The 19847-nt window shown below is 39.5% G+C and overlaps 1 protein-coding gene across 6 annotated transcripts in view; it reads right to left on the reverse strand.

Annotated features, from left to right (window-relative positions):
- Window positions 1–882: 882 nt before the first annotated feature.
- The window catches only part of TC2N (tandem C2 domains, nuclear), a 30897-nt gene continuing 11932 nt past the window's right edge, over window positions 883–19847 (reverse strand). For 3 of the 6 annotated variants that reach the window (XM_056346649.1, XM_056346648.1, XM_056346650.1), the window contains exons 2-12: window positions 16776–16898; window positions 15884–16117; window positions 12516–12680; window positions 11526–11617; window positions 10838–10913; window positions 9590–9690; window positions 8610–8726; window positions 7567–7758; window positions 5553–5667; window positions 4879–5078; window positions 883–2534 (exon numbers count right to left, since the gene is read on the reverse strand). In XM_056346649.1, the coding sequence (XP_056202624.1) occupies window positions 2424–2534; window positions 4879–5078; window positions 5553–5667; window positions 7567–7758; window positions 8610–8726; window positions 9590–9690; window positions 10838–10913; window positions 11526–11617; window positions 12516–12680; window positions 15884–16117; window positions 16776–16842 (1470 nt within the window). In that variant the 5' untranslated portion in view covers window positions 16843–16898 and the 3' untranslated portion in view covers window positions 883–2423. The remainder of the gene's footprint in view (window positions 2535–4878; window positions 5079–5552; window positions 5668–7566; window positions 7759–8609; window positions 8727–9589; window positions 9691–10837; window positions 10914–11525; window positions 11618–12515; window positions 12681–15883; window positions 16118–16775; window positions 16899–19847) is intronic. The other 3 variants (XM_056346652.1, XM_056346651.1, XM_056346653.1) reach the window with 2 other exon arrangements.

The raw sequence follows: 19847 nt of genomic DNA on the forward strand, positions 1-19847 counted from the left end.
TGCCTCAGAGTATGTCCTTCGGAGCGCTCCAGTACCCGTGCGCACCTTGCGAAGTGAGACCTCATGTATCTCCTCAGTGTGGTAGCAGTCAGCTCCCCTACATGCAACACTACATGAAATATAGTTCCTTAGTTGGCATTTTCTCAGAGAAAAAGGTAGGACTTGAACTTCAGTTTGAGGTGCTGGTAAACACTGGTATAAAAAAAAAAAAATCTGTTCATAAATTTTTCTTGTAAACACATAGATTAAATATTAACATAGGAAAGAGGAGACATTACTAGCTAGGCCTTTAGAAATCTGGGTGTCCTAAAACAGCCAAAAAAGTCCATTTTACACAGTATCCACTGAGTTAGCAACCTCTGCAGAACCACTGCTGTGGTAATCGAAGCCTCCAAAACATGGGGATATTCCCTGTCCTCTCTTTCAAATACTGCAGCATTCTGCATAAGGAAACAGTTTGTGCTTTTGTTTACTGCAGTTTAGCCACAATGAATAAAAAAGATCCACATATTCAAGTAAAGATACTGCAAGTACATCAGCTGGGTCCAGTCCCTTTTTCATTTCACCCAACAAGCCAAGCTCATCCCAAGTGATGTAACTGGATGAAAGTTAATGCTGTCAGTTAAGATCCTCTGGGCCCAGGGGGAGCTTTGCAAAAAGTGTCAGTATGAGAGAGAACTGGTGTTTGTTCTCTGAGTAACATGCGAAAGATTTTTCAGTTCATTTATGAAAACTGGTTAAAAAGCAGAACATGTAAGAGCCTGGGAAAATCCTTTTGTTTGCCCATTTTCAAAATACTAAATTTCAACAACAAAAATTTGGATGGTCATAGTTTTAAAAGCTTCAATTATCAGTTGATAAGAAAAAACATAATCAAAGAGATTCCATTTTTTCTTGACCTTTACTCAAAGTCAAAGAAGTTAAAATAAAGATGCTCAGAGCTCTATGCTTAAATACAACATGCCTTCCTGTTACAGTGTCTCCTCTGCTCCCCACTCTTGGCCTTCCAGCAGCGAGAGCTCTCACTGCCACTCCCGTTCATGTCAGATGTTTGAATGGGATCCAAGGTATAAAAAAGATGCAATTATTCAGCATCTATACAAACATACATATTTGTACAGTCCAGACAGCCAACCATAAATGTGGATTTAACAGAACATATATATTTTTTAAATCCAGTAGTTAAAGTAGTGCAAAGAGGTCTATGCTTTTAGATGTATATATTATCAGTTATATACATGGCATTTTCCTGCCTTAAAAATAACTCTGAATAAACTCCTGAAAAATGGGGACTAATAGAAAAAATAATCTTAGGATTTTGTAGGAAAAATATAATTTGCAAAATGGTGATTTCTTCTTGCTAGGAACAAGTAACAAAAATATATTCTCACACATAATTTTTCAGCATCCTAGACAGATGTAACAAGTACTTCTGCAGCAGTAGCCCATCTTTTAAACAAAGTCCGAGTCCCTTACTGTGCTGCATTTTAATTAATATCAAAAGGCACTTACGTCAGTAAATATATGCCTACTCCTTTGTACATGTGAGTCTGGGTTTTAGCAATGTAAGCAAACGCTAGAACATTGTTGATTATATAGGAAGTGGTTTACATATAAGAATTCTATATAAGAAAGTAATTTATCTAAAAATATTGGCCCTGATCCCAGGCAGGGCCTTTGCCTCTTTGTATTATTCCATTGATCTCAACCGGAATTGACCCAAACAGAGCATGTCTGGAGGGCCCCACTTGAAAAGATCACAGTTAGTCAGAGCAACGCTTTATCTTTCAATCTGTCTGTTTAGAAGGAAGGATGAGGGAGAACCCAAGCTATTGGCATGTCAGGGTACTGCCTTCATCAAAGACAGAGGTTAGAGAAGTCTCTGGGTACTGCCTTATTGAATAGTTCCCTTTAAGCCTTCTACTGCCACAGCTTTCCCACTGGCTCAGGCACATTACTCTGATCAAGTGGTGTCAACACAGGTGCAGTCCCAGAGGCTCAGAGGTACCTAGGATCAAGCCACCGACCAGACTGATTCCCACGGACTTTGGAGTCTGCCAAAGACAGGACTGTAGATGAGGATGATGTCAGTGTCTAGTGAAGAAGATGCTGATTCAAGTTGCTTCTCGCCAAGACTGGACTTCTGTGCTCTTATGGAGCCTGAAAGGGGCAAAAATACCTTTTTCAAGGTGGATTTTTAAAAATCAAACGAGCAATTCCCTCAGATCCTAAGTCTTCCTCATAATAATATTTAGCCAGTATTTCTCTTGGTGAAACTGAATTTTCCGTTACCATGGAGGTGTGATGCAGTGGAGAACTTCTGAAGAACTTGTGTAGACAATTAATTTCTTTAATTTATACTATTATAAACAGCATAGGGATATCTTTGTAGAAAAATCAGTCCCAAGTTTCATCTCCAGTCTTCAAGATGGACCAATGCTGTACCATTTAACAACAACTTTTTCAGGGTTGGCAATAGTATCTTTCCATTGCTCTACTGCTTCACTGTTACTGCTGTCAGAACTTATCCAGACCTGCAGTAAGAAACAAAAAGAAAAATAAAATTGAGTTTACCTGATGTAACACAGAGGTCCAGCCTTTATTAATTCCCAATAAATACCGCCAAGTGTAGAATGAGATACAATGTGTAGACTGTGACCAAAGTGTGAGAGCACCAAAGACAGTTCTGTTAGGACTAACATATTCGGGCTTTCAGCTGGGAACACAGGGAGTCTGGGTTTAAATTTAGCCTCCAAAATGTTTATAGAGAATTCACTACATACTGATGTTTCTCTGCTTAATAAGATGGTTTAAATCAAGCATTCCTTGCTCCATTCAAATGCACATGCTGGGGTCAAGGGCTCATAAGGGCCAGTGATGGCTCTATGCATTGAAACTCCAGATGGCTACAAGCCACCTGGCAGCCCAAGCTAGCTGTCCAGTGTTTTCAAATGCATTTAAAATGGCACACTCCAACAGACATGGCCAAACTTGCATTCCACAGAGGCTGCTAACATGCCTATACCACACACAGTCACACCAAAAGAGTCCATTTCTTCTCAGCATTCAGTTAACAGATAGTGGCCATTAAATGAGGAAATGTGGTACAAGTAGGAAACATTCCCCCTGAACATTTATCATCAGCCTCCACTGCCAAAAGAATTATGCTTATGTAAGCAGGTATCATTATTTACAGGACTCTTATTTCCTCAAGTCTTCCACGAATGAGTCCTTTTAAGACTTCTCAGAAAACTTCACCATGAAGTACATTTAGCCTACACAGCTGAGGCAGGAGTCCTCAAGAAGTGAGAATAATGTCTTCCAGAATACCATAGACAGCTGGTGTTTCATCCACAGAGATTCAATATACATCTTGCTCATGATTAAATACATGGCTGTAAAAGCAGCCTAATCTAAGTATTGTCTGCTTAGAACAGCATCCAATTAAACATCATTCTCTGAAGAACAAAGTTAATAGATCCAACTATACTCATCTTTTTCCAGCTACCCAGCCAATTGCTCAAAGTACATTTTTCCCTGAGCCATATTTTATGTCTTCATGCATTATGTGGCAATGTCTGCCTGCATGAGCTGAAATAACCTTTTCCAAATAACCTCTGAGGAGAAGTAGCTCATTTCCTCCCCCTAAAAATAAGATATATGATTAAATGTAACTTGTCAGATTGAGATGACCTCACATATTGCCAAGTGACTGCAAAATCATACCCAGTTATTTGCATCCCAAGGTAGCACAACTAAAAAGAACAATTTTTTATTTTCCTATTTCAAATCCAATTCCACCAACAGGAATCACAGAAAGATGGAACACGTGTGACATGAGGCTCCATAAAACAGAGGGACTTCACATAACTCTTGCTGGCCCATCATTTCTATAGCACATCAGCTTCTCCTATAACTGCATGTCTTCAGCAGGCACAAGAAACATCACTAGAATGGGACAGTACCACTTCCTGTACCTAAGGATAGCATCTGACAAGAGACATTGCAGTTGTGGTCTCAAAATCAATTCTACATTATTCATTTATGCATATATTAAAATTCTGCTACTAAATCTAGCTGTGTCAGGGAGAGCACAAAGCGTTAAGAACAGCTATGGCTCACCATACCAAAAAGAAAAGGAGAGAAAGAAGGGACAGGATGATAGTAAATTAGAACAACCAGGGGAAGAGGGAAGAGAGAATAAAAAGAGACCAGACTATGAAGTTTTATGGGGGTTAAATAAACCTGATAGTACAAATGCTTTCAAAGAGATACTACTGAAGTTCCAGCTGTTAAAAAAAAAAAGAGAGAGAAAGAGCACTCGGCTAAAAAAATAATTTTGCTTTTGGTCACCTGTATTATCACTTGATGATACATATTTAGAATATTGTGCTGATTTCAGCATTGTTTTACTCAGGAAGGCAGTCTGATATTGTAGCTGTTGATACTTCCTTTTACACAAACCTGTTTGTAAGTGTATTGGTATAGTAAGCCATGGTATTGGTACGGTAAGCCTTTCTGTATGGTACGTTGTAGGTTGTGAAATTCCTGTGAGTGCTGTTTGTTTTCTTTAGAAAGCCTAAAGGCAAGGAGGAGATTGTATGTCTGTCTGTTGGAAGGACTTTCACATAGTAATACTCCACACAAAAATGACTTAGGGATTTCTTTTTAAAAGAAGAATCAAATGTCAATTCCCTTTCTGACGTTAGTGTGTGAGAGTCCAGTGCTATTCTTTCTTGGGTTACATCCAGAAGAGTTTATCAGAATTTACTATTTTGCCATATGCCACCTTATTTAAAGTATTTTAAAATTCATACCAAGAAACCTGTGGAACTGGATTTTAAGTAAAGGACATCATGCCAGTTAGCAGAAACCAACCTGTCCCAGGAAGTGTTTTCTTCTCACTGAGCTTCTGCTGTAGAGCTTGATGAGAAAGCCAGTTCCTTGTTCAGCTTGGCTAACTGGAAAAATCATCATTTCTCCCCACTTCACTTGGCCATTAGTGGACTTCAGAAGACGAGTCTTCTTCTTATAGATCATCCCTTCTGTAGTAAACATCCCAACTTTCACAAAGAAATCTAGCACAAAAAGGAGGGGGAAAGGCATAGCACACAAAGGGTTACTTACAAACACACCCAAAAAGGAACTGACAATATCCACATGTATGGTTTAAATTGCAGCAATTTCCCAAAAGTCTGGCCAAAAAAACTGTACAATAGCTTTCCTGACTAGTCACACAAACAGTACATTCAATAATATTGAATTGATTAAGACAGTATCCAAACAGCAAGTGCAGGCTAACGCTCTTGTATGTCAGGATTAATACTGGGATAAAAATCTTCCAAAATACATAAAGATGTAGCTTCAAAGCAAACAAAAAAGTAATTAAGTAAGACATCTGTGGAAACAAGCCTTGGCAATGGAAATCTACTGCACAACATGTTAGTCTGAGGTTTGGAAGGAATGCTATGAATTGCCAACCCATTTGAGAAGCAATTTACCTGTTACAAATGCTTTTAGAGAGGAGGCATGAGACAGCTGATGTGACTTACTTGAAGACAGTGGTGTAGATGGAACTGGAAGATTTTGTGCTTCAAGTATCTGTACCTGTATCCTCCTGTTTATTGCTTGAAAACAAGTTCCTACTTGAAGTTCTGCACGGCACACCTACAAGCAGAAGAATGTTGCCATAACATCTGGATTAAGTTGCTTATAAACTCAGGAAAAACAGGAATTCTGTCATAATTTGGGCTCCCACATTTCTATCTGGGATTTCCTAGAAAGAAATATAAGCATGTGTTGTGTACACAACCTACAGATGCACAGTAAGTGCATTTTGCACTTGTCGTAGCTGCAGTACATGTGCAGTGCACATAAGGCCCTCGTGGTCTTCAGCCAAAGATACTGGACAAATAAACGAGTCCTCAGTTTTTATCTGTGAAAGATTCCTCAGTGGTAAGAGCAAACACATACAGGGAAAACCAGAAATGCAGCTGTAGCTCTATTAAACCTGGGTGTGGAAGTGAAAGACCAGATATGTTCCACTAACACAAAAACCTTTAGAGTTCTCCTCCCACACTTTTGAGTTTTGCAATATGGAGATATAAACAGTGCTATCCATAGATACATGGCCCCATCATTTACTGTCATCGATGTTTAGGGTGACTGCATGCTGTGGAGTTTCCTATGTTACCGAAGTACTTGTGTTTTACATGCCTATATACATACAGCCCCCCCCCCCCCCCCCCCCCCGAATGTACTCAGATCTCAAGCCCGAATTTTTTTTAGAATTTTTGTTAGCGGCAAAGTTGAGCTGAGGCATCCTCATTACTCTCCTGTCAGATGCTAACATACCCTGAACACTGTAAGAGCAGCAGGAGAAGGCCAGTAGAGACCCAGCTTTCCTGACAGCCTCCAATCGAAAGGACTTTGCTAGTCACGGTTCCTTTCAAGTTTTAATGCACTTCAGTGAAGCAAAACGCACCAAGCAAGAGAGCAACAGGTCAGATAAAGAGAAGTCAGGCTCCAGTTCATCGAAGACACCCAAATTCTCTTTGAAGCTCTGCCACAAAATTTCTGTGTAGCCCCGAGAGGAAGCCGCTTACTCCACTCTCAGCTTTGGCCCTCTATTGGCAAGTAGGGTAGGTTGCTGCCTCACGGGGTAGTAGAAGGATGAATTCCAAAAGTGTCTGGAGGGCTTTTGGATATAATGGTGAGAAAAGCCAAAACAGAGAAACTGTGAGATGATTCAGGAATTTACACTGGGATGAAGCCATTTCTAAAACAGCTGCTTCTTTCCCTTAACCTTACTGCTTTTGAAGCAATATGGTTATTCTTGTTAGAACTAAAAAATGTCAAGTGTAACTTATGTTAGATATCAAGAGCATCACTCATTACTCAGACACACTTAGATAAAACTTGCTTTTAAATTGCTAATTCAAGTTTAATTTGTTGAAAATACAAATGTCTAGACACAACCTGTAAAAGAAACAAACAAAGTAAGGGTAGGGGGAAAGGAAATCCCACTGTGAAAACCACCTGCTTCTTATTACAGTAATGGGAATGAACTGGCTGAATTATTACTTCACAACATGCAATCTGAGTATTAAATATATAGCGATCTCAGCAGTTTCCAGCCACTGAAGATCTCAGCACTTTTCTTCCATAACAAAAGCAGATACCATTTGGTCTGAGCTCTTGCTGTGAGTCCTAAAGACCTTCTGATGCTTTTTTGGTCAGAAAAGGCAATCACCTGGTTCCCTTTGCTGAACATTTCCCCAGAACGTCCCTCCCTCAAGCTGTGAGCCATGGTGTGGAAGAGCTTGCTCTAGCTCTTTTCCCAGAAACAGCTGAAGTTTACAACAAGAACATCCATGTGCAGAGTTCAAAAGTCTGCATTTTTTCCCCATCAAAACACCTTTCCTGAGGAGAAAAAAAAAGGAAAAGGAGGAAAAAAGAAACCCCCTGATTGTTGTTAAGATTAAATTAGTACTGAATTATTTTACTTTCATTTCCATCAACTTTCTAGGTGATATAACAACATGCTTTTGCAGTATTGGCACTTACAGGTGCTTTGGAAGGAGGAGATATATCCAGCCAATGACTTGACTCCTCCGAGCTGAGGTCCCGTAGTGCCAAGGAGCACCCTCCAATCGTTTTTTTCCTGGGAGTCTGTATCTGGATTTTAAATACCAATCTGACAGCCTGCAGGCTTTGCAGTTTAATAGCAAATACAAAAGTTTCCATAAATTCAATATCCTAGAAAGAAAAACAGAGGAGTAACTTCATTATGGTACTGATGTTGCACTGAGCCAGAAAACTAGAAACCAAGGCTTCCTGGTCCTAGCCACTGCTCCCAGCTACCATTTTAGGTTGCCACTGAAAAGTCTGCTTTTACAGCGATAAGTGCCCACAGACTCACCACCTCATTGTCACACCCCGGCAGGGACAAAGCTCTGGATTATTTTTCACTACCATAATGAGTTGAGGCTATTTCTTCTGGAGCTTTACAACAGCATACACACATGGTCATAGCAAATTCTCCTGTGGCCTTTTGCTTCAGTCTCTCCTGCTAGTTTTATTTTCTTTCACCTTTGACTTGTATTGTGTGTGGTTTATGTTGGTTTACCTTCCACCCCCTTAATGTTCCTTTACTGCCACTATCAGTGGTCCCATGCGACCAATTCTTACTACTTTCTCTGGAGAGGAAGTACGAACTTTATCTCCTGCCCTAGTGAGAGGCAGTACATATCTACCTCCCCGGGGTGAAAGTGCACCTACAGGTATCCCAGTCTTCCTCCAGTCCCCCACCGTTGAGTTGCCAAGGCCAGCAGCTCATGGTTCATTCCCCTATGAGCATATCTGTCCTGCAGACAGGCGAGAAGGACGGCAACAGTACAACACAAGACAGGGTATAGGGGGAGGAACTGGAACAAGGCTTTTAATAGAATTTTGAGGAAGGGAGGGGGTAAGTAACCTGAGCCTAGGCAACTACCACAGCAAATATGGCACAGGCATGGATGTTTGGGCCATTTTAACAATCCATTTACATTCCACTTTTATATTTGGGGGAAATAAGATTTCGTGGTGTTTCCCCCACCTCTACTTACGTTGCAGCCTTCCTTGGCAGAAGATTTGAAATGCACTGGTTTGGGCAGTGTGAGAATTCCCTTGACGCAGATACGAGGATTCTCCCCACAGCTAGAAGGCCAGCTCAGGTCTTTGCACTGCAACATTTAAAACACAGTCAGTTTAGACAATGTTAAGACTCTGGCCTTCAGACAACTTAGAAACAGTCTTTTACATTGTTCTTGAATTATGCATAACTCCTGTATTACTGAATATAAATCAGAACTAGTGTAATGATTATGTCACTTCAGATAATTTAATAATTAAATTTTCACAACCAGAGGGTAAAAAATTACTTGGCAGATTTTAATGATTTCGATATGTGGCAATCTGACAACAGATCAATCACTAAATCCCTTGCATAGTATTTATCACTTCATGTAGTTATGAGGTTTCTGATTACTTAAAGTTCCATTGTCTAAAAATTATTCACTGTTCTTGGAAATGTATAAGACAGCTAGCATAACAGAATCACGTTAGCTAACAAAAAAGTCACAAGAAGCTACATGTTCTCTTCTTCCCTGAAGGAACTGTTAGGTTCAAAGTCAGTTAAATGCTGCCTTCAAAGTTGCTCCAGTTTTCTGCCTCCAGATTTCTACAGGAAAACTTCCACAGCAGGACCCATCTATGACCCGCTCAGCTTTCTTATCTATGCTGAACAGTTCCTCACTCCACAATCAGAACATACGTATAATAACCTAAAGAGTTCTATAATACTTTACTATTGACTGCAGCAGAACAGAGATTGCAATGGGGGTGGGGCGGGAAGAGGAAGATACTTTGAATGAAGCCCAGCATTACATTTGACTAAATTGTGTTTATATTAATACTTAAAAGTAATTTTCTTTTTCTCCTAAAAGTATTTTGTAAAGTAACAGAGCACCAAATTTAATGAGAATTAACACTAAGTATAGCAAAATAGTCGTTTGAGTAAATAATAAAGTTATTTGTATTTGCTTACATGTAAAACTGTGATCCAAATCTGTTCTACAGAAGAAACATAACACAACTTCACATTCAGTCTTCCAAAGTCTCGTTCGTCACCTGATAATGTAATAGTATCTATGGAAGAAAGCCAATTAATGTTTTTAGAAGTAATGCAGCATCTTAAAATTTTCCAAGAATAAACAGAATAAAAGTATTTCAAGAATAAGGGAACTCATTAGTAGGTGTACTGCTTATCTTTGAAAACTTATCTCAAAATAAGTTAGAAATACCTTAACACCTACATTTTGAGGACAAAATATTGTAGCCTGACCTTCTGCATAGCTAAAAGCCTTCACATTTACCTCAGTTATCCCTATTTAATTTAATAACTTGTGCTGTACTCAAACAACTTTTAGAAAGACAAAAAGCATGTGCCTGAGATACCCAGAACACATTTCTAAAAGACAAAAAGCATGTGCCTGAGATACCCAGAACACATTTCTAAAAGACAAAAAGCATGTGCCTGAGATACCCAGAACACATTTATAATCTATCACTTCCCTTAATTACTTCCACTATTAAGTTTATGAACTGGCCTGCTTTTTCTCTTTCTCATATTTCAATTCCAGCCTAGCGAACATTTTACTATGATGCTTTTCTCCAAGTCAGAAGAGCCATTTAATATCCAGTTTTTCTCTTCATGACTGAAACTATGTCATTGCCCCCCGTTCTTTTTGAGGAGACTGGGTGAAATTCTGACTTTCAGTAGGGTGACTTTTGTGGGGATTTGATTAATTTTTGAGGGTTTATTTTGCAGTATCCCCACTTCTTCAGCATTCTTTCATGAATAGGGATACTAGGTTTGCATGCATTATTCTTGCCTAATTCTCAGTGTAATATGGGTATTGGATTCCAGACACTTCCCACAGAAAAATACTGATAGATGAAAAAGGACTAGAGCTGTGACCAAGGTGCTGCATTCTCTTGGTTCACTGCGGTAGTAAATCTGAGGATTAATTTTTCAAAAGCATGAGGACTCCTGGAAAGCTCATTTGCTCAATCCTCTGACAACAGGAAGGTGCACATTCAAAACTCTTAATTTCAAATTGCAAAGTAATCTCCCAACTGGTCTGCTAATCAGATTCAACTCAAAAAAACCCCCAAAACCCCACCAACCACCCAACCCCTCAAAAAATCTAAAAAAACCCCATCAACAGTAGAGACAGCTTAATGTTTCAAGTGCAAAGGGAAATATTTCATTATATGGTAAACACAACATTACCCAGACTCCTGTTACTGCCTTGCGAATCCTTCCTGGAAGAGGTACTGCTAGGTACACTGGACAACGAATCGTATCTCTGGGGAGAAAAAAACCAAATCACTTCATTCAGAGCAAGAGATGCAAAAAACCCCAGAGATTCTACCATCAGACAAGGCATGAATGAGAACAAAACCAGTATCCAATTTCAAATAATTGTCTCATTCCCTACTAACCTCTCGATCCAGCAGCATGGAATTACTACTCTGATGCAAAGAGCTAATAGAGGACACATATGGCCAGCACAGATGTTTTTTGCTTACTGATATATATGCAGCTTCATCTCTATGTAAAAGATGATTATTTGAAAAAAATTGCAGTGTTTTTTGCATCAATGGAAATTTCTAGTGTTCCACTTTTCAACTGATGGGAGAAATCACAAGATGATGAACCACAACCTCTTGTCTGTCTTGTCCTGCCTAATAAGCCTATTCATGTTTCTCAACAGCCCCACTGGGCCAGAACAGTAGGAGTCAGAGAAGACATCAGGAAAGAGCCTCTTGAAGTTTGTCAAGATGTTGAACTTCTCCTTGTAGCCCTTCCAGTGCGTAGTAGAATGCCCTTCAGTTTTTACTTTGAAAACGCAATGCAACAGGAACAGATACACCAAGCAAACTGAGTTTGAGTATAACCTGTTACAAGGGGAACTCACCTTCATGAATCGATGAGGTGGGCTTCTGAGATCAAACATTGAATGGCTTACATCAAGTGATCCAGGCAAAGCACTAGGTCTTAGATCACTAACTAAAAAGACAAAGAAAACAATACAAATTATGTAAACATTCTAGAAAAAAGAATCATTAAGAAGTTTTTTTTAAATTTAAGTAGACCTATGGTAGAACTGAAACCTAGCTAAATAACATCTAAGGATGTCAGCACCTTTCCCCCCTTCCCTTCCTAAAACACTCTCCTGAAATGACAAAATGGAAAGACCAAGCCACTAAAATACCTGAATCAATTCCATTTTTGTAGCAATGGTAGAATAGGGAGCCTGCCTCAAAGTTATTTCCTCAAAAGAAATGTATTTTCTAGTAGATACTTTAGCAAAACAGAAAAGCCTTGTCTTTTAATCTTGTCAGCCAGACCTGGGGCTTAGCCTGATCTCCTTTTTCAAATTTTTCCACGGTAAAGACCCCAGTGGCAAAAACCTGCTGCCTGTTAAACTTGGCCTTATCTCCCTGGCTTTACTGATCACAGTGTCAAAGCACCATACTCTGCACCCTTACTAGGTCTCAGACAAAGCAAGTCTTACTTAACTCTAAGATGACACGTACTTGCTATAACACAAAAGCAAGATCTTTATTTTACAAAAGGGTAGTTCCCTCAGCAGCTGGACGTGGTTAAGTAGATCAGTTTTGCACTGGAGGCAGACATGCTAGCTTGCTTTGCCAGTTTGTCCACCTTCGTGTGATGCAAGCAAGTCTTGTTAAGCCCCTAAAAGACAGAAAGTAACAGCACAGCTGGAAATCAAGGAGCGCTGGCTCCACAGCTGGTTCACCAACCAAGAAGTGGCTATAAAATACAGATCAGTCTGAGAACTGCTATAATCAAACATGTCTTCTTTAGACTAATGGATTTTTCTCTTACCTATAAACCTTGGGAAAGGGAGGAAGACAGAAAAGTAAGGGTGTGGTCTTCTCACCTGATCCATATAATTTCCTATTATCTGATTTTGCTGGGAAGCGCCTAATCAGATCTGGCGAAACCCGATGCTCCAAATAGAATGGGTTGTAGACGTCACAGTGGGGCCATTGGTACACGCTGTGCAGTTCTGCTTTCCGGTCACCAAATGAGGCTCTGGTAGATTCTGTGGAGCACAAGTAAACATCAAATGCAAGAGTTCCAGACATAACACATGCTGCCTGGCTTCATAAGGCAGGCAGAGTGCCTTCAGGGCAAAGGACAAAATATTTCCAAGTTATCTACTTCAGGAAAAGGACAAAAAAAGAAAAGAAAACATACATATACATTATGCCAGATTTCCAGTGTGCTAGCAAACACCAGAATGAAATTGCCCCTAAAAAGTTATGCATACCCTGTCTTGGGAGTTCCACAATAAATGTTTACCTAGTTAAAATACAGAAGGCTCCAAAGGCAGAGATAGCCAGACAGAAATTAACAGCAAAGGTAAAGCCATGTGTACTGAAAAACTCTGACTTACTTGGCTACCTACCCCCAGGACATGCCCACTCATCTAATAGGCCCCTAGACCTTCAGGAGGGTCTTGTATGGAAATATAATGCAACCTGCAACTGCAGTCTCCTTGTCATCCAGTTTCTATAGGAACTCTGTCAGGGGCAAAATTGCAGGGCCAAAATGACTTTAATTGTTGGCTGAGGCACAAGTAGACAGATCTGAGGATGCTTGAATCCCAGCCCTTTACTCAGCCCAGTACAGCACAGCTGCCCTATTTTTCTTTCCTTTATTTACCATAATGTCATAAAAACCATGCACATCCTGGTCAGCAGAACAGTAAAGAACACTGCTGTAGTGCTTCACTTTGTCTGTCTGGAGTGAAAATAAGCCATATAGAACAGTAAAGTAGAGAATGGGGATGGGGTGACCTGGACTCTGACATGCTCTGATGTTTGCTTCCTTCACTTCACCTCCCTGGACTTCAACCTATCTGTTAAAAAGTTCTTTACCCCATTATAAAGTATCTTCAATTCTGCAAGTGCATTGCCCCATAAAAGGCAAACTACTATTGCTGTAAAATCCTTTCTTCCAGGTGTTAGTAGAGTAAGTAAAAAAGAATAACTCCAACACTGACATGGAACATGAGAGATGATAAAGCAAGAATTCAAGTATAATGGGCTTGAGCATGATGTACATGAGGATGAGTGCTACAAGTGAGGCCATAAAGAACTGCTACACAGCAGATAACGGAAAAGCCAGTGTTCCAGACCAGGAACACGCTTCTCCCTGCTAGCTTACTTCTGTGACAGCACGAGGCACACTGCAGCTAGTATTGAAGAGAAACGCTGCCAGAACATAATAGCTTTCAGAAGGGATGCCAAGAGCTAACACTGAGCATGTCCTGTTTCACTAAAGGAGAATGGTCAGACATGCACAGAAAATGGAGTGGAACTGAGAGCAGAATTTGGACGTCTACAGATATTTAATAATGGTCTAAGCAGCAAATACTCTAAACACATTCTTTGAATATGCTGGTGCTTTGGCTAATGTGAAGAAAGAATGACAGCACACTTCACTCTATTTAGTAAATCTCCCTAAAAAGTAAACTTGTAATTTTAAAACACAAATTAATGAGGCTTAAAAAGCTAGACTTTAAAAATTCAGTATTTATATTTGGAAACAGAAATGGAAGTTGCCTACTTGACATAAAAGCCGCTTTTCAAATATTTGTTAAAAAAATTAAAATATTTGTTCAAGAGAGACAATTATGAACAGTCAGGTCATCCTGCTAGAAGATCTCCCAGCTTTATAACCTAAGGGCCACTCTATTCACCAGGTCCTTCAGAAATGATGAAGCAGAATTCCCAATGAAGACAAGTCACTGGTTTACAAGTCACTGACTGATAAGATTGTGTAGAACTGCACGAACAAATAAAACATTTATCTAAAGACTGTTAGACACATCTTCCTTCTCCCTGGAGAACACTAGTTCCTCAGAGTCCTTGATGGACTTCTCTGTACAGTACCTTGAGGATGAAGTACGAAAAAGCAAAGCAGAACCTGAACCCAGACCCAGTAGGAAAGGTGATTACCAGGAGCATGTCCTGCATGTCCATACCTCATCCAAGTACAGGACTTACAAGAGCTAGCTGCTGAAGTAGCAGGCAAGTGGAAAGGCTGAAGGAGATGAGGCTCAGAGATGAGAAGGGCCTTACATGTTCTGCCTCCAGCTATTAGGTTGTCTGTCCATGGCTGGTAAGGCAGACATCACAAATAAAGCACACTAAACAGACTGGGCACAGAATGGCCAATCTATATGGAAAAGCTCTGCCGGGCTGATTAGCTGGGCTCTGGTACCAGCGCTGCCAGCAGGGGTGGGTGAGAGACAGGAGGAAGTCTGGTAACAGGCATGCAGGAGAAAAGCAACAGCAAGGACCTAGGGAGAAGAGAGAAGGGTGGGAGTAAAACCATACAAGCACAAAATTAGTTATTATGCAACTTGGGGTTCATTTTTTTTCAGTTATTAAGAATTCCACCCTCAGAAAGGAAATAAAATCACATGGGACTAAAAGCCTATTACCATCTTACCACGTCCTCAAGGCAAAGCATCTCTAGAGAAAGCAACCATTCACATACGCCCCCTGCCAAAATTTTCCCTTACCTAATTCTAGGCTGCTTCTGTCAGGATCAAGAGCCTAGAGATAACACACACTCTGTAATTCATGTTACTGGGCCAGGCTCCTATTCTTAAAAAATGCCACTGTGTCTAAACTGCATGTACATGATTTTGGCAGTCTGAGCATGAGACTAACTGGCAGCAGTTGAAGCACAAGATTGTTGTAAAGCAAAGAATCGGAGTATCATGTGCAACCTTATACCACTGAGATCTGTGACCCCTGGCCTCCCAATGAGCAGCAAAAAGAGCAGGGAACAGTACAGGCCATGTAGTAGCACATGCTACTTACTGGCAGAATTTGAGAAGATGTGTTAGTATGTTAAAACACATCAGAGTACATTAGACACAAAAGCCAGACCACTCTCCTCTTTTACTTGAGTGATCTGGACGCTGGGGGATGTTTTAGGTCTTTCCTTGGCTCAAATAAACTCTTTACTAAAGCTTCTATTTCCTTTAAGTATGAGCACTGGTGTGCAAATCTCCCTTTCAGTTTTATTCATGCAACATCACAGAGATTCATAGTGAGATGACATCCTTCCTAAAACCTCTACCTAAAACATAAAACCTAAAAAAAAAAGAAACAAGACCAGGCTTCTAGAAGAGTTCTGCAAACATATGTTTTCAGTAGGAATATGCGACAACTTTCAAAGAGTAGTAGAAGCTAAAAAACTATTTCAGCAATGCTTTTTGTATTTTACCTTGAATCCCTCCAGCATGTGAGATACTAGGAAGGTTCTTTGGCTGTACATAAGCCAATTTGAATGGAGGGACCACAAATGGTACCTCCTGACCATCCAGGGGCAGTTTAGAAAGCAAATAATCCTCTGAACAGCCAACTTGACGCTTCACTGACACTGAAGACAATGGAGGCTTCTCTGCAATAGTTGGCTTGCTTGCAGCTACTGCTTCAGATTCCTGCACCATGGAAACTGCTAAAAATAAAGAGCAAGAAAAACAGACAGTCCACATGTGCATTAAATTTTGAACAATACTATGAACAGATTTCTTTTATTTAATAGGATCTGTGCTTGTACACTACTTAACAGCTGTTAGTATTCAGTTTTACCAGCATTCAGGACTAGCACCTGGAGAAGATATTCATCCTCATGACACCTGTACTGATCCAAGCTCTTTGTCCCCCAAGCTTCTATATTCATAGCTACTTTGTTCTTAAGTGAATTTTTACAAGAGGTACACTTGTATCATAGAAGAGTTCTTCAAACAACTAAGACACCAAAGAAAACCCTAACAGTGAATCCACAGGCGGTTAAAAAAGAAAGAAGTGTTCACTCTTAGAGTTTGAAAGATACAAGACCTTTACACAACATTAGGTACAAAAGCTAGCTTTTTTGGACAGCATTCTAGGCTGCTAGCAGCAGACTTCACATAAATGCTATTTTTCAGTTTCAATTCATAACACTAACAAGCATGTGTTCAATCTCCAAGTGGAGTTATGGAAAGAATTTTGGATGTTGTAAAAGAATTCAAGTTTATCAGGGGTGACACAGTCATTTTATTAATGGAAAATCTCATCATTAATGAAGCCATGAGAGCAAAACCCTTAGTCAATGTCATTATGTCAGAACTCACGATCACTTTTTTCTTTTTCCATGCAGAAACACCATTTACAGCAGTTTTTTATACATTCAGTTGCCATTGTTTTCAGTGTTGCAATTTAGAGGAGACCGCAAAGATCCAGTGTAGCTATCAAACCTGAAAAACACAATAAACCAAACAGTAGTAGATGGAAATAACTGCAATCAAAATGCAATTTTATCAGTTATTTAATATGTGATTGCTTATTTGACACAGTCCCAGGGTCAATCAGAAAGTTACTTCAGACATGAAAGGATCAGAACCATCAGATTTCTCTCACTGAGACTAATTATTTTTCATATAAAAGCAAAAGGAAAGAGACAATCATTTTAATGTATGGCATCCAAGTACTTTCAGTGACCCACTCAGACAGGTCCCTGTCTTTCGGGAACACTAGAATTCTCCTCATATTTGAGTGTGCCACTGGGCTTTGGAGTTTACTCAGCTTTACAGCTGTTTTGTTGTGGTCTTAAGTCATTTGCAAAATGTGTTTTTTATTCCGTTTCCCTTGTTCTTATTTCTCCTATCACCTTTCACTCATGTACTATTTTCACATACATCCATATGCGTTTACATTTTTCACTCAACATACTCCATACTTTACATTTGAAAACACTCTTTATGAATTATGCCAAAATTGCCTTCTTTGAGGAACTACTGCTTTCTCATAATTGTATACATATGAAACTGAAGACCTGGTTTATTATATAATTGTCTGCTATGCATACAGAAATAAGAGAGCACTGACTTCCAACAAAATAAAAGGCATGTAATCTACTAAAGAATGAGAACAAGTCTATAACAGCTGGTTAACATTAGAAGAACTTTATGACAATGCTAACTGGCCTCATTTAAATGTCTTTATTCATATCCTTATGTTCTCTTTTCAGAGGGACACAGACAGCTGCATTGCTTCCTGTCCAAAACCTTAACTGTCTAAGCCTAGTCCTTTTACATGTACCTAAAGTACACGAGATTCTTTGTAGAACATACCCAAGACATGATTCCAACTCCAGAAAGGTTAGAAGACACCAAACAGAACATGAACATAAGCTGAAGTGATGCAGGATGGCAATTAAGAGAAAGGGGGAAAAGCACAGAGAGAAGATGACAATTACATAAAAATGGACATTTGCTCAGTTATTAAATCACAAGAAACTGCCGAAAGCTTCTGTGCTCTAGCACAGAAGTCATTCCCACCTGCAGCTTGAACAGTGCCATCATTTTCTTTGTATGGGTATTCCAAGACAGCTACAGAACCACATAAACATTGCGGAAATAACACTAATATCCCCAAAACTTTTCTTTCATTAAAAGCACCTCAACATTCTGATGGATGCCAGGTGGAGATACTAAGCTACAGACATCTCATCTTGGAAAATATGGGCTTTCTTGTTTTAACATTATTTCCATAGGCAGGGTGCAACTGAAAGTTATCAACAGATGTATCAATTTGCAACTACTGACCAAACGCAGCATATACTTACTGACCCGCTCTTGTGTGCTCTACAGTACCTCAGCACCGCTATTTATGTTTTAACTTCCCAGTTTTGCAAAGTCACTGAGAGCATGTGGCAGCATGAGGAAGCCTTGAATTAACCTGTTATCTTTAAAATACTAGTGTGAAATATAATGAAGGTTTATTCTTACAACTACACGACTGTTCCAGAATTGTTCTTAATCATGAGCTATCACAAGTACTGATTAGAAGGAAATTCCTAAAATATATTCCCATTAGACCTAAACCTAAGTAAACCATTATTCGACTGCAACAAGGACCTTAAGGGAATATTTCGTTTAAGACAATGCTTCTGAATGGTTTTTGCTGGTTTTACCAGTAAGTGACATTAATTATTTCCTCTAGTTTTATACTGCTTTTTGTGGTCAACAGACCAAAATGAACAGAATGCAAGTGAGCTGAATATAAAAACCTCAGAAGTAGCCTGAATATTGGTACATATTATTCTGGAAAATGGAACACTAATGAAGAAATTACAGCATAATCTCTAAGCAGACAGGGCAGGGGCACAATATCTTGCTGTAAAAGGGACATCATTACTCTGCACAGAAGCCATCACTCAGTACTTGCCCTGATCTTGAAATTGCATGAGTGTAAGTACGGTATGAGATCTGCATCGAAAATCTTCAGAAGTGACACCACCAGCTCCAGAACCTGCTCTACATCTTTACAGAAGCACAAAAAGAGGCACGGGAATTTCTTATCAAATTCTCCTCATCTCTAAGCATCAAATATTCACCACTGCTCCTCCCTGAGAGGTGCACTCACAATAGCCAAGTCTGCTAGAATTCAAAGTTTACTTTAAGGTTCCCATGCAGTGATTTTCCCTCCCAGCTGTTATCAGGACACAGCTGGAGTTAATATGTTTTACTCTTGTTCACCATGTTTAAACTGGGCTGAAACAGCTGCTTCATTTGCTCTAAGCTTTGCAACAATGGTATCTAAGCCTCAGTGGCAGTTTGTGCAGGCAGTCTTTTATCTCAGAATGTTCAGATTAAGTTTATTCACTACTGCTGGTGAAGAAACCAAATGCTAGTAACCACTCTGCTTTCCAGCTACATAAAGTAGAAAAGTTAATTTCTCTGCACCAGAGAAAATTCAGTTCATGGCAGTGATTTCTTTCCCCAGAACTGTTTAGCTGAAACTATTAATGTGAGCAAATAAACAAATGTAAAGCATCTGTCACAAGCAGTTGCCTTTCCATCGCTGGGCTGAGTGCCTTACCTAGAAAGAAAGGGCTACATATGGGTATTGAGGATGTAACAGTAACAATGCAATTCATAATTTGCACTTCTATCCTTACAAAAGACCATGTTTTTCATAGTAAGAGCACGTAACCTGTGATAGTCTTTGACCATTACCTTCTTCTCCTCATTTATCAATATGTAAACATTCATACATTTCTTTCTATCTGAAACAAATATAAAACAATTCATCACTACCTATTGTACAGAGGAGAGTATACTATTTACAGATTACTGTTTTGTAGGCAAGGCAATATTGGTAGCCAATGCCAAAATATATAGACACATAGCTTAGAATTTCCA

Source organism: Falco biarmicus, chromosome 7 (genome assembly GCF_023638135.1).
Source record: "Falco biarmicus isolate bFalBia1 chromosome 7, bFalBia1.pri, whole genome shotgun sequence".
Taxonomy (NCBI): domain Eukaryota; kingdom Metazoa; phylum Chordata; class Aves; order Falconiformes; family Falconidae; genus Falco; species Falco biarmicus.